This window comes from Mesoplodon densirostris, chromosome 19, assembly GCF_025265405.1.
Source record: "Mesoplodon densirostris isolate mMesDen1 chromosome 19, mMesDen1 primary haplotype, whole genome shotgun sequence".
In the NCBI taxonomy this organism is placed as follows: Eukaryota; Metazoa; Chordata; class Mammalia; order Artiodactyla; family Ziphiidae; genus Mesoplodon; species Mesoplodon densirostris.
The window spans coordinates 49,175,070-49,189,785 of NC_082679.1; the positions used below are offsets into that span (position 1 = coordinate 49,175,070).

The window sequence follows — 14,716 nt, forward strand, 5'->3', positions numbered from 1 at the left end:
GGCACATCTCCCACCTTGGTGGTGCCTCCCTCGTGAGCATCTGGGCCCTGGTGAGTTGTGGGTATAGAAGTGTCCTTTTCTTCCGGGAGGGAATTAATTTCATCCTTGAACTTTTGGTTTTTATAGTCGTGGTTGTTTGCCAACTCTTGTGCTTGGTTCACATTGGTTAAAATATGGGGTATTATGGGGTGGGGGAGAAGTAGCATATGCATTAAACTTTTATCCTGTCCCTACTCTTTTTTTAAAAATATTTTTTAATTTTATTTTTTATTTTTTACCTTTTGGCCGTACCGTGCAGCATGTGGGATCTTAGTTACCCGACCAGGGATCAAACCTGCACCCCCTGCATTTGAAGTGCAGAGTCTTAACCACTGGACCGCCAGGGAAGTCCCCCGTCCCTACTCTTGAACAGGGGCAGAGATCCTTGAGGCATCGGCTGTCTGCCATGGGCTACAGGAAACCCCTAGATAAGTATTTTTTTTCCAGCTTTATTGAGATACAATTGATATAACGTGTTAGTTTAAGGTGTATAATGTGGTGACTTGATTCATGTATATATTGCACAATGATTACCACAATAAGGTTAGTTGATGCATCCATCACCTCACATAGTTAGCACTTTGTTGTTGTTGTTGAGACCATTTAAGTCTGGGATGTGGTGAGAACATTTAAGAGCTACTCTCTTAGCAACTTTCAAGTGTGTGATACAGTACTGGAGTCCTTATCTGCTGTGGGGTAAGAGGTAGGGATAAAGCCAGGGTTGAAAATGAGGAAGGTGGGGATAATAGATGAACTGAGGATGTTAGTTGGTTATTTTGGTTAAAAGTTTAGCCAAATTATGTTATCATTGATCAGATACTAGCTGTAGCATATAGAGAGAGGTAGACACTGGTGCTAAGTTGCAGAGAAGGAAGATACTTTGTGGAGTGTAATAGACATATATGTATGAGAAGAGATCTTGAGCTGGGAAAAGACTTCTTAAATATGATCCACAAAGTGCTAATGATAAGGCAAAAAGTTGGTAGGTTTATCTACATCAAAATAAAGGTTCTCTAACTTCCATATGTGCAGAGACCACCTATTTCTTAAAAACACAGATTAGCAGAGATTCTCATGCAGTAGGCACATTGTATAAATTTACAGTGAAATAAATGATATCTGAAAAGGGTAATAAATACTATGCATCATAGCTTAATCATTTTACTATGGTTTACTATCATCTGTGTTCTTGAGGCTATTTTTAGCTCTTGTATCCATATTTAGGTAATAGTATGTAATGTTGTGCTAATATGCATCTTTTCCCAATTCATGTTGGTTTTGAAATCAGCCATGGTGGGAGTATTTACACCAGGGAAATTGGCAAAGGCCACAAATCAACATCCTTTCTCCTCTTTTTTAGAGACCTGGTTGTTACACATTTACCAGCACTCCACTGGATATGGCCCTTAAAGAAATCAGGAGTGGTATCAGTAGAGAGGAAAATCAAAGCATGAACTATCCGAAGGGCAGAGAAAAACCTTGTATATTTATTGCCCAAGCAGTAGTGTATAGTAGAGTACAGCAGGGGTGAAGGTGTGGCAACTTGACCCAATTTTTTTGCACCCATATGCTCTCCGGATTCCCTCAAAGTCTAGCCGGGATGGTTGCAGCCAAAAGCAGAAGTGGTGGGAAGCAACTCAGGGGATGGTTCCCAATTCCATGTTGAACTGGCAATCAAATGATTCTCTTGCCACGATGAGATTAGTCAATGGTGCCATCTAGTGTTGAAGAACAGATTGGCTCGAAAGAGGAATGCTCAGAGAAAGATTTCTCTTGACTTAGGACTTGGAAACACACTAACTAATGTAGTTTCCTCTTCCTTTCTTTTCCTCTGTTTTCTTTCCCTACTTCCATTTCCCTGCTTCCAGAGTCATTTTTATACCTACTCCCCTAATGGGAATAGCCATTAGTTTTTTTTGTTGTTGTTGTTGTTTTTGAAGGATATGAACTCAGTGCTGCTTCCAGGCAAAATAGATAAATGCTGAGAGTTGAAAGGCACAGATACGGAAATCAGCACTTGCCTATATTATGTATAAAAATTTGGAATGAATTTGTTTAGGGAAGCTGTAGAGATATTCTCTTGTGGGTCACATAAATCAGATGCTTCTCTACTTTCCCAACACGTCCCATATCCTTCCTATTTCCTGTGTCAGGGGCAGATGGAGTAGTTTGGTTAGCAACCACAAATTCATTCTCAGGTCATTTCTGCTTCATAGATCTTTTCGTGGGAAAATGGTAGAAGAAAAGGCCTGTTCATAACTTCCAAGTGAATAGGATCTTTCATTCTTTTATGAGGACCTGTGTTAATAAGTTCTTTTATTTGAAGTGAAGGTAATTGTGCACGGCTAAGTTCTCACAGCTAGAGGGTCCTCCAGAAACGGGAGTGAGATTCTGGGGCTGCTAATTCCCTCTGGAAAGGTTTACTTTGCATCTGGCACATTGGAGAAGTAATATGGTAGTCCTTCAATGACGATTACTTCCGTTTGTCCCTTTAGTGATTGATGATCTGAGTAAAATGAAAGAACATTTAACTAATTAGTGGGCCCAAAGCTGTTGTTCCACCCTGATAGTATCCATCTTTTTTTAAAAAATAAATTTATTTATTTATTTATTTTTGGCTGCACTGGGTCTTCGTTGCTGTGCGCGGGCTTTCTCTAGTTGCAGCGAGCAGGGGCAGCTCTTCGCTGTGGTGCACGGGCCTCTCACTGCAGTGGCTTCTTTTGTTGTGGAGCACGGGCTCTAGGCGCGCAGGCTTCAGGAGTTGTGGAACACGGGCTTAGTAGTTGTGGCTCGTGGGCTCTAGAGTGCAGGCTCAGTAGTTGTGGCGCACAGGCTTAGTTGCTCTGCAGCATGTGGGATCTTCCCGGACCAGGGCTCGAACCCATGTCCCCTGCATTGGCAGGCCGATTCTCAACCACTGCACCACCAGGGAAGCCCCATCTTTTCACTAAGGATAACTGACCTCTAAGTTTAGGGATATTTCAGATGTCAGTTATCAGACAGAAAACTAGTAAGGAATAAATGCCCTCCTCTCTGTAATGTGTGTAGCGGGAGCAGCCTGAACTCCCTAAGTCATCATGGAATGTTTTGAAAATGGAAGGAAGGGAATGTCATAACTCTGGATATGAGGTCCAGAATTGGGATCAGACTTTTTCTAGGATACTTTTTCAATGTGTTCAAAAACAACAGAAGTAGTTTAGAAATCTCATCTTGAGACTGCTGAGCTATCCAAACACATGGCTTTATTTTAGGTGAGGGCCATGGGTTTTGCAGTCAAGTCAGCTGCTATTTGTATAAGCAAGACTTCATCAATATTCTTACAAAGCTCGCCCCCCTTATATAGGCTGGCAGCAATTTTGCCTTAGAAAATGAGCCTACGTGACTCTAGAGGCTACAAATGAATTTTGTTAGAAGTAGGAACTGAAGAGCCTGTTAGGAAGGTAGAAGTCAATTTTGCCACATGTGGCTCAAACTATTAAATATAACAAGGCCTGGGTATTCCCATGTTCTTATATGCTCAATAGACATTGCAATTTATCAAACGGTGACAAACTTAAAAGCCTGTGGCATTGTCCTGTTAGACCCTGGGAAAGCTTTTTTTTTTTTTTTTTTTTTTTTTTTTTTTTTTTGCGGTACGCGGGCCTCTCACTGTTGTGGCCTCTCCCTTTGCGGAGCACAGGCTCCGGAAGCGCAGGCTCAGCGGCCATGGCTCACGGGCCCAGCCGCTCCGCGGCATGTGGGATCCTCCCAGACCGGGGCACGAACCCGTGTCCCCTGCATCGGCAGGCGGCCTCTCAACCACTGTGCCACCAGGGAAGCCCTGGGAAAGCTTTTTAAGTGCAGATTATACTACTAAAGGTGGATATGATCCTGTATGGTCTCAAGTTGCCCCCGATCCTACATAAAGGGCCCACTCTTTGGGATGACATTCTCCTCCTTCCCCCTGCCTAGCCTCAGAATCATTGCATCCCGGCTCTTTCCTGCCCACCGTGGAAAAAGTTCCCCTTTCTCAGTCTGTTCTAAACATGGCAACCAAATCTGAAAAACTTCAACACACTTCTGTCATTTTAAATGCATCTCATGCATCTCAAACTTTGAACTATGTATTTCACATTTCTTTTATTCGGTTAGATGTACCAACCATCTGACTTTTGACTGCTGCAGTAGACAAAACTTGGTTCTCTAGTTTTTTTCCCTTTACTATTTTTCTCAGAATCTTAATGAACCTTGAAGAGACCACTGATGTGGGTGCTCCTACTTATGTAGGATAAAAGATCAGCTCTACATCAGCCCCCAAATTTCAACTAGTTCTTTGGCAGGCAGGTCTGTGGATTAAAAATGGATGCTTCCAGTAACTTTGAGGCATTATAACATTATGAAGTGGTTTATGAAATTCCACTGACTTAGTTTTAGTGCTATTATATTCTTAAATAACTGAACATTGACAGTCCATATGGAGCATTAGAGAACTCTTAGGGAGGTTCTAATCGCTCAAGAAAGGAAATTAATATCCAAGTGACAGCTGTGAGTCAAATGATTAAGTATCTTGAACACTTTGGGGAGTCTTTGTTCCACCCCCACTAACCTTGTGGCCTGATGTACTTAGACCTACTGCAATAGTAAGTGAATGTGTCTCTTATAAAAAACTGTTCTAGGGACTTCACAGATGAGGAATCTGAGGCCTTAACTAGGACACAGGTCTTCTGGGCTCAGTTGAGAGCTCTCCTCCCTACAGCTGTCTGTTTTTAAAGGAATGAAGTGCTTTCATAAAAGATTCAGTCTAAAATAATTCTTTAACGCAGCTTCAATTAAAGATCGTCTTGGTTGCTTCTGAAAACAACGGATCACCACACCCAGAGTCAAAAACGACCAGAACACAGACTTAAAAACCAAGCCATTTAATTGTGTCTTCGAAGGTAAACAATATCTTGAGATGGATCCCAAGCCCCGAGAATGCCAGAGCTACGGGTCCAAGAAGTCCCGTGGGGTGGTATTCTCAAGAGTCCAGAGGGGCAGACCTCAGGGTGTTCTGAGGCAGAGTACTTATGGAATTCGTGCATTCCATTTTGCAATTTTGCAGACTGCCAGAAACAGACCCCAAGAGTCTCTTGAGATGGGGAAAATTCAACTCCTGGTCTTATAGATAAAAGCAGGAAGAGTACCAAAAATGTTACGTTTATGTCTCTTCACTTTTCTCACACAGTCTGAAGCCTGAGCTATCACATTCCCAACTCAGAGCAGCCTGAGCTGCAGTTCAGGTACAAGATTAGTCCCTCTATCCAGAGAGCTCTCATCAATACAGCTTTTGCACTTAAAGTGAAAAGAACCCTCTGGCGGCACAATGAGTTAGTTTATAAGATTTTAATTTACAAATTAAAAAGCTACATGTTTTATTTTTTCTCCTTTTTCTCTTCTTTCTTTACATCACTCTTTTCCTTATCTTTCTCTTTGTCATCTTTTCTATCCTTTTTGCTGTCTTCTTTTTCCTGCCCTTCTTTCTTCTCTGCGTCCCGGTTGGCGATCTTGTTGTTGATGAGGTTGTGCAAGGCGACCACGGAACGGATCAGCGAGGCCAAATACACCACCACCATCTGGTCATTGGTCTTCAGGTAAAAGGCCTTGACAAACTCCTGCAGGCTGACATCTGGCAGCAGGTTGAAGACGTCCTGCAGCTGGTAGATGATCTGATGGTTGATGGGCAGCTTGCCTGTGGCCACTTTCTCCAGGTAGCTCCTGATATCCAGAAGCTTGGAATTGAGTCCCTTCAAACCATGGACCTGGTTTGTGATCCGCTGGGAAAGAGTGCCCACTGTAGTGTCTTTGATGTCTCTGTAGGAACCCACAAGAAAGGGCAGGAAAATACATCAGTGTCCTGTAAAATCACGCAGATTTTCACATTCTAAGGAAATACTAAGTTTGTGAGGAGGGGCAAGTTTTCCAAAGGAAAAATGTTACTTCCCCATTTTATAAAGATTTGAGTAAAATTGCCTTAATCTTGTTTTCATTTGGAGGAATATGTTTTATCTTTCTCATCACAGGGCATTTTTCAAAAGAAAAGAGAGAACTAAAATGAAATCATTTTCACTAAAAAACAAAAACAAAAAAAAAAACCCTCTCCACTTCAAGTTCCCTGTTCCTAAAAAGGGTGGCATTTTCTCCACCTGCATCTATATGATGTTGGGAGAAGCTTTTAAATCAGTCCGCAGTAACTTTTTGAACTGGAAGGAATCTTATTGTTTGAAAAAATCTATGATCATTTCAAGTAAGTCAGGGTTATGTAAACAGAGGATTTAAAAATAAAACCCCAGGGCTTCCCTGGTGGCAGTGGTTAAGAATCCGCCTGCCAATGCAGGGGATGTGGGTTCGAGCCCTGGCCTAGGAAGATCCCACATGTCGCAGAGCAACTAAGCCCGTGTGCCACAACTACTGAGCCTGCATTCTAGAGCCCGCGAGCCACAACTACTGAGTCTGTGTGCCACAACTACTGAAGCCCACGTGCCTAGAGCCTGCGCCTTGCAACAGGAGAAGCCACGGCAGTGAGAAGCCCACGCACAGCAACGAAGAGTAGTCCCTGCTCGCCGCAACGAGAGAAAGCCCACGTGCAGCAATGAAGACCCAATGCAGCCAAAAATAAATAAAATATAAATTTAAATCAATCAATCCATCCATCCCAGTCCAAGATGCAGATTCTCTGCAGAAAACTGGCTAGCTACAGTCACTGAAAAGGAGGTACACTGAAAGAGCACAAGTTTGCTTTTAAATAATTCACACATCTGTTCCCGTCACAGCCAGCATTACAGCTTCCAGACAAGGTGTGCTGTCCACAAGCTCATAAATCATAACTCAGGACACTTTAGAGATGACCCAGGACTAGAACCCAGGTCTCCCTATTCCTGATACAGATCTCTTCTTTACACTGAGCAGCTTCTTGGGCTGCTGCTGGTTCTGATGCTGTCCTGAAGTCTCACCGTAACAAGTGTTCAACTCCGACTTCCTCAGCTTCCTCTGCTCCAATTTCACTGGTCACATGCTCAAATGTTTTTGAGGTTGGAGTTCCATCCTGGGAGAGGAGAATTAACTACAGTTATTTACTTACAAACAAACGAACAAACTGGCACATGTTCCGTTTCATGCCTTGATTCTTCTGCTTTAAGTCAAATCACTTTCATGGGTGTCATTACTGGCTTTTTCATGGCAAGGGTGGGTAAAGTTTGCTTTGAAAGCTTTCAAAGCACTGTGACTTCTAAGCTGAAGTCACAGTGGTCCTGCTCAGGGAGGAGGTGTAGTGGGGAATCATCATTAGTTTATTTCTAAGGAAGATCTTGATATTCTCTCAAGCCTGCAGTAGAGATTAACATCAGGGAAGTCTTGATTTGGCTAAATTTTAAGGACTTATAAGCGTTCATTCTAAAATAGACAATATTCAGAACACCTGTACTTGAGGCAAGCTCATGTCAGAAGATAAATTTTTAACCATCTGTTGTCCCTTGGGTCAAATGGTCAGAGCACCAAAGCAATGTGGTTAGAATAACTGATTCTCTGGTGACCTGAATTAGTCAAGGAACCCATTAGTGGATGTGGTTTGCTGTATCACTTAGTGATTCCTTGATGGGACTCAGGAGAAACTTTTATCAGATCTAGTGCCAGAAGAGGCTGTACATCTCCTATAAAGGCTGTAAAATGTGTGCGAGGCACGACAGCACAGCAGTGAGTGCACAGACTCTAGCCAGGCTGCTTAGATTCAAAGCCTGGCTCTGCCATGTGTGATAAAGGAGCAGTGAGATCTTGGGAAAGTCACTTCACTTACACTAAGTGGTATAAACATTAGCTGTTGTTATTTTACCCAGGACAGTGTGAATCCTGCAAATGGCATCTTCCTCTTGGCTTTGTATGCTAGGATGGTCAGAGCCTTCAACACTCGTGCAGGACTTCGTGGCATGTCTTTTCATGTACTGATTTTCCCTGGCTTCATCTTATTATATGACCCCTTACATCCCCTCCATCCTCTTTTAAAAGATCTTGTTTCATTGGTGTGTGTGTGTTTGTGCGTGCGTGCATGTGCATGCGTATATATAAGCAGCCTCTAATTCCTTTTGAAAGAGGCAGGGTAAAATTTAACTTATAACAACTGTATCAAGACCAGGGATAAGAGTCTTACTGCAACTAGGCAATACATTTGGATCTAAGCTCTCTGGTAGCAAGGCAAAGAGAAATAGGAGCATAGAGCTCTGCAGGGAACTAACTTAACAAAGCCTTTTCCAGATTTTAAAACTGAATATATGGATAACCATAAGGAAGAAAGACAGCCTTTAGTCTGTCCGTTCAACTTTGGAAATTCAAGACTGAGCTCTTTGCACACCCTAAGTGCAAATATTTTATACTCAAAACAAAACTCATATACAATTTCACATCAAATCCTATCCTAGAATTTGAGTTCAATTTTCTTGGAAATAGAGAAAAGCTATTCTGGCAGCTATTCATGTCCATACCCAAGAAACAAGCTAACAGACCACATAGCTGGTACTGAATGCCATGGAGCTGACTATACAGGTGTCAAGTCATACAGATGGGTTTTGCCGTCTAGCTCCTGGCAGCTCTGACTTACTCGATTTGAAAACCTAGGATCTAGTCTATAGGGATTGGCTATAGACTAGATAGTTAATACAGTCACTATATAGGTGGGCTAACAGTGGAAACTGCATTAGATTAAGACCAAGCTCACTGGGCTCTGCATTTACTTTGCTGAGAACATCTCTGGGCAATCATTTGACTACTTTGGTCTCAATTTCATTTGTAAAAGGGGACTTTAGATTTCTATGGTCCTCTCTATTTCTAAAATTTGGTGACTCAAATTTGGGGGAAAAAAACATAATATCAAACTATTGACAGAAACCAATAACCTTTTCTTTGTTATAAAGTATCTGTTGACTTGAAAATGGAAAAAAAAAACAAACCCAATGGCCCTAAAAGTAGCAAATCTAATCTCCTAGGCTCACAGCAAGATGACTTACATCATGAACTTCTTCCACCGAAATATATGCTTCTGTGGGCAGTCCCAAGTCCTTTGGTTTCACGTCAATGATGACCAATACCTGGCAGAAAAACAAATCAGAGCAAATCACCTCATACTGAGCACGTAAGGAATAACTGCAGCCATTCTGATGATTACCGAAGCTTTTCCATTCATTCAACCAGATATAAGCCAGAATTTTCAGGAAAAAAAATAACTTTACATTTCAAATTATCCTATTTGCTCTGCTCTTCAACCCCTTCCATTAACAAGCTGAGAGGTAGTATAGTGAAGTCATCAAGCAGAAGGAGATTAGAGTCCAGACAGCCGGCATTTTAATCCCAGCCCCACACTGAGAAGACCTTACTAACCATTCTGAACCTCAGTTTTCTCATTGTAAAGAGGATAACAATCTCATACAGTTACTGAGAGGATTAAGGAAGATAACTTACATACCTAGCACTGAACAGATGTTTAATTTACTAAATACACTGGGTTACCGTATACTACACAAAACACTGCAAATTAACACAAGCTTATAGAGAAAAAGTGGTGAACTGATTCATTATCCAAATCCTTCCTAGGATGCTTTTTCTTGAGTTAGCTGGCAACGAATATGAGTCAAGAGTTTTAAAGACGGAGTGCACTTACTGAGTTAGGGCAGTATCTTTTCATGAGTTCATTGATGGCGATGTCATTCTTGTGTAGTTTAGGGCCTGTGTGGTACCACCCAACTATTCTTTCTCTGGCTGGGAAGGAAAAATTAGTGGCTTTGAATTGTTACATAAAGATCTATGTATTTCCCTCAAAAAGGGTAAGAACTCCAGTAGTTATGTTCTCTAGCTTTTACAGAAATTCCAGACATCTAAACCTTGACATACCTATGAAATCTAAAACTCAAAAACAGGATTCTCAGAAAATAAACAGCAGGGGAAATCTAGATATATACATATCTCAGACTAGTTTAGGAGACCAGTCATACATGAAACAACTAGAAAACAATTCCAAGGCAATATATAAACAAATTCAAGTTCACGTCACATAGATTACAACTGTGAGTGTTGTGGGAATAAACGTTTCCAAAGCAATGTGGTTGCTGAAATGAAATAAAATGAAAGCGACACATGTAACAGAGATATTTACCCTGGTGGTACTAAAGCTCTAGGGCAGGTGGATTTTATTTGACCATTCTTTGCTTTTCTGCTGTAGAGGGCTAGCTCTCTGCCCTGAAGCCTAGGTGGTCTAGCTGGCCTTAAATTGCTACTCTAGTTTCTCATTTATTCTACCTCATTCCTCTACCACCACTAGTCTTACTTCAGTCTAGCTAAGTGAAAGGGCCTGTGACATTAAACAAAGAAAAGTGAATATTTAGAAAAGGCATTATGGGCACACGCGCGCACGCGCATGCACACACACACACACACGTGCCACAATGCCACCTACCATTGACCTTCTTAAACATTCCATACATGTTTTCCAAATAATCGTGGTCTAAAAACCAGACAGAATCATCTTTGTCGTCTTCATCAAAAGGGACTAGAGAGAAAAAAACCCAAAAAACAGTTTAGGGTGCTAGACAGAACTCTAAGGGCACATATCACAACTGTAGACCCCTAGGCCAGATCTGATCCATTTCTTTGGTTTGTCCAACACAGTACTAAAATTATTTTTGAGTTGCTTTTAGTAAAAACTGGAAGATTTCACATACAAATCCAGACCTCCAGGTTCTCTTGAAAAACGGGAAGACCAGCAACAACTGGCTAGGGCCAGACAGAAGCCACCCCCTTTGAAAAGGACACATTCTTCACTTTGCTAAAAGCTCCATCACTTCCTAATATTCCTGTCTGGCAAATTACATTACTGCCTGATCCTTTTAGACACTGGAGTTAGTGACTGCTAGTCTAGCAGCCATGCCAGGAATTATTTTGTTGTTCTTTATTATTGTTGCTTCAATCATAAAATATATGGATACATTCTTATAAAGATTTATGAAACAGTGTAAAAGATAAGGTCTTTATCTCCCCCTTGCCTACCCATAACCATGGTTAATAGTTTAGTACAGGGGTTGACAAACTACACCCGCTGCCTATTTTAATAGTTTTACTGCAATATAGCTATTAGTTTGTCTACATGCTGTCTATAGTTGCTTTCCTGCTACATTAGCAGAGCTGAGCTGTTGCAATGGAGACTGTATGGCCTGCAAGTTTTAAATATTTACTATCCAGCTCAGTGTGTAGCCTTTAGCCTCCCTTTTCTATACTTAAGCAATTCTGAAATAGAATTGCTTGGTTATAATAAAAAATGGAGACCACGAAAGTTTCTTTCTTTTTAAAAGTTAACTGACATTTTAACCATACTCAGAAAATGTAAAATTTTCCTATTTATTTTTTAAAAAACTGAGGTATAATTGACAAATTTTTCTTTTACCTGCAAAGCTGTTGGATACATCGAGAACTTTCTTTTGCCATGACCCCAAAAGCACACCAACAACACGCTTCTGGTTTCCAACCTTGCCTATTCTGAATGAGAAAACAGAAGGTCAGTCTGGATGGGCACAGACAGAAGTGGACCAACAGGAAATAGCAATGGTACAGATACAATTTAGCTTATCTGGGAACTAATCCCACTAAACGAATATAAGGGGTTAGTCCTTAATAATTCTAATAAATATAATGGGTAATTCATGAACTTTGGACACTGGCAATTTCACTGCTGACTACAAAGAAAGACATGCTTGGAAAAAAATCTCAAACTTTATAGAAATTTAAAATGGAGAAAATGAAAACTCCCCAGATCTTAAGGTTTTAAATGTTGACTGGTGTTTGAAATCACATTTAATTTTATTTTTTCCTCTGCAGCTTACCTTTCTCTTTTAAATTTTCCCCATCTTCTCTGTCCTCAAATCTTTTCAGGGATAAAGATGCTAAAGTTGAACCAGTTTTATGGTCCAGCTTGCCAACTCTTCTCTGGAACATCTATGTCAACAAGCCCCAATAGATGTTATAATTCTTTGTACCATTTAGGGGCTCAGAAAATGATTCTGACCCAGAAGCATGTGTGTGCCATTTGTGGTCTCTGAATGGCTTAATTATGCAGAAGTTGGAAGTGAGCTGGTGACTAATCATACTGGAAGGAGGGTTCAATGAACCAGAAAGACTACTTCAGAATATTTATTTCCATATCAAACCTCCTCAATGATTTTTGTCCTAAGGAACTGCAAGTGTTTCACTTATATCTCATTTCATTGGTCATCATGTAGAATTCTCCTTTAACCACTAACAATTGTAACATACAGAAACAAAACAATTCTATGTTCAAAGCAAAGACAAAAGTCACTGTGAAATGAACTACAATTCCTTAACAGTTGCTGGTTTCATACTGATTTAATTGTATTTTATCTAAACATATGGTTTGGCAAATTTATAAATGCTTACTATATTTAGGTTTTGGACCAAACAAAGTTAAGGATTCTGGGTTTGGATCAAACAAGGTGAAAGATTCTGTACTCTCGTGGTTCTAATTTTTTGGGAAATCTAAGTTCAAAGGAAACTTCCACACTCATGGGCTTTTCTTTTGATCTACAAAAATCCATTTGCGTTTTAAAAAACCCTGCAATTGTCTGACACAGCAGCTTGCAGTGTCTGCCTTCACTATGCCCTTAACAAGTGTCTGCTGAATTTACTGAACAGAACTGAAAAGATGCTTGCCCTCTTAGTACCTCTGGTATCCTACGGGAGAAAAATACTAATCATTGTACAGTGGGAAAGCTCGCATATCCTGTTAGGCTAAGGGTGCTACAAAGCAATAGAACTGAACTGGGGACCCTAAACCTCACAGGAGTCTTGAGTTTGGTTTTGGCTCTGGTTGAACTGGGAGTTGTACAGAGCAAGTTTTAAGAGGATGGGCACTTAGCAACTATGACTTTGCAGATGCTCCCAACTGGGTCTTACAACTTTCCAAGTCAATTAATTATCTTGTAAAATTTATGAGCACGTGTAACAGGTCCAGCTGGACGAACAGCTCAAAAACAAGCAAGCGAAGGCGGAAGAAACATCTGTGGGATGTTTTCTTATTCATTAATGCCAACATCTCCAACCGGTCTCATTTTTAAAAGAAAAACTTGACTTTAAAACTTAAAACATTTACGTTTTAAGCTATCGTCAAACCAGAGTCCCACTTGGAAACTTTCACAAGTTAAATTAAAACCACAGTTCTTCCAGGGAGTCCTTCGGAGCACTGAGAACAGAATTTCGGTGACGGCCTTCAGAGGCAAAAAGTGCGAGTCTGAAGGGCTTTCCTACCAGACACCGAGTCTTTCAGGCGAAAAGGGGAGGACGAGGTGACAGATGGGCACGAGGCCTGGGGATCAGGGCCAAGTGAAGCCTGCCTCCCATACTCTGGCATCGTACAGACTGGGTAAAAGGAACGAGAAGCCCAGTTCCCGGAGTGCCGGCTGGACGGCGGGGGAGACGATGCCGGGTGACTTGGGGCTTCGTGAACGGAGTTGGTCTGGGCCCCTCGGTGACACAGGGCCGCCCCCGGTGCATCTGCGCCCCCGCGGCCGCCGCGCCATCCCCAGCGCGCCGTGACTCAGCAGCGGCGGCGCCACCGGCCCCGGTAGGACGCCCCGTGCCGCCCGCTCACCGATTGAAATGATCCACCACACTGAGCAGCACCAGGGGGTGGACCACCACCTTCTGCACCGCCAGCTCCGGCATCGCGACACACCCCGCCCGCCAGGCCCTGCTCCCCGCGACCCGCAAACACCGACGGCCAGAGCAACAACGATTCTCGGGGATCCTCCAGGCCCGGCTCCTCCTCTTCCGGTTGGGTCGCCGCCGCGCGGCTCCTTCTTCCGCTCCCAGAGTGCCGCGCGCGTCGGGCTCGGATTGTCGCTCCCGCCGCCACCTTGAGGAGAGGAAGTGCCGGGGAAGGCGGGACCCGCCTCCGGTGACTGGCTGCGAGTTTCCCAGGTCATGAAAGCTAACAGGACACTGGAGACTGATAAAGGTTGACCTCCTGGTGTTTGGCCTGTACTGTCACCCGCTGCGACTTTTCACCTCAGTGCCTTACTAGCTCCCCTCCCCCTCCCCCCATCTGAAGACTGGAGAAGATGCTAAGAAAAATGTAAATAGTAATAAGTAATATTTCACCATTCAGAAAATGTTCACTTTCGCTTCTAGTCAGAATCTTCCAGAATTTCTTAGAGGAACTAACTTTAAATCTCTAGCATTAGGGCATTCCCTTAAAGTAGGTTTGGTAATTTATCTCATCATTTTATTGTCGGGGAATTTCCCCTCAATCTTTACCATGGACACTTAGCAAATAACCTGTCTACATTTTCCCTGTCTTTATATTACTTACCATTTAACAAGGGTTAGAAAAATGCGGTTTGTGCCTAGAGTTAGATCATTCAGATTGATTTTAAAATAAAAACTTACAAAAAGATTGACGAAAAGAAATAAGGAAATATGTTTTCATAGTTAGCTGGGAAAGAGAAAAAAGAAGACTAAAAGGGGAAATGTAGGAAAAGAGAACTTGAGCTTATTTGCGGAAGAAGGCAAATGACTTAAAATCCATGCAAGTTTAGTTTTCTGTCTGACTTTAAGTTGCCATTTCTGTAAACAAAAACAATACTTCCGGAGCGTGAATTATTTATTGTTTATC

At 41.9% G+C, this 14,716-nt stretch overlaps 1 protein-coding gene across 1 annotated transcript; it reads right to left on the reverse strand.

The window, feature by feature from the left end:
• Positions 1-4,921: 4,921 nt before the first annotated feature.
• On the reverse strand, positions 4,922-13,888 carry PSMD7 (proteasome 26S subunit, non-ATPase 7). Its single transcript, XM_060083641.1, has 7 exons — positions 13,694-13,888; positions 11,477-11,568; positions 10,493-10,585; positions 9,701-9,798; positions 9,051-9,131; positions 7,008-7,099; positions 4,922-5,868 (listed from the first exon to the last, which is right to left on the reverse strand). The coding sequence occupies exons 1-7, from the start codon at positions 13,765-13,767 to the stop codon at positions 5,430-5,432; spliced, it is 969 nt and encodes a 322-aa protein (XP_059939624.1). The 5' UTR covers positions 13,768-13,888; the 3' UTR covers positions 4,922-5,429.
• Positions 13,889-14,716: the final 828 nt, after the last annotated feature.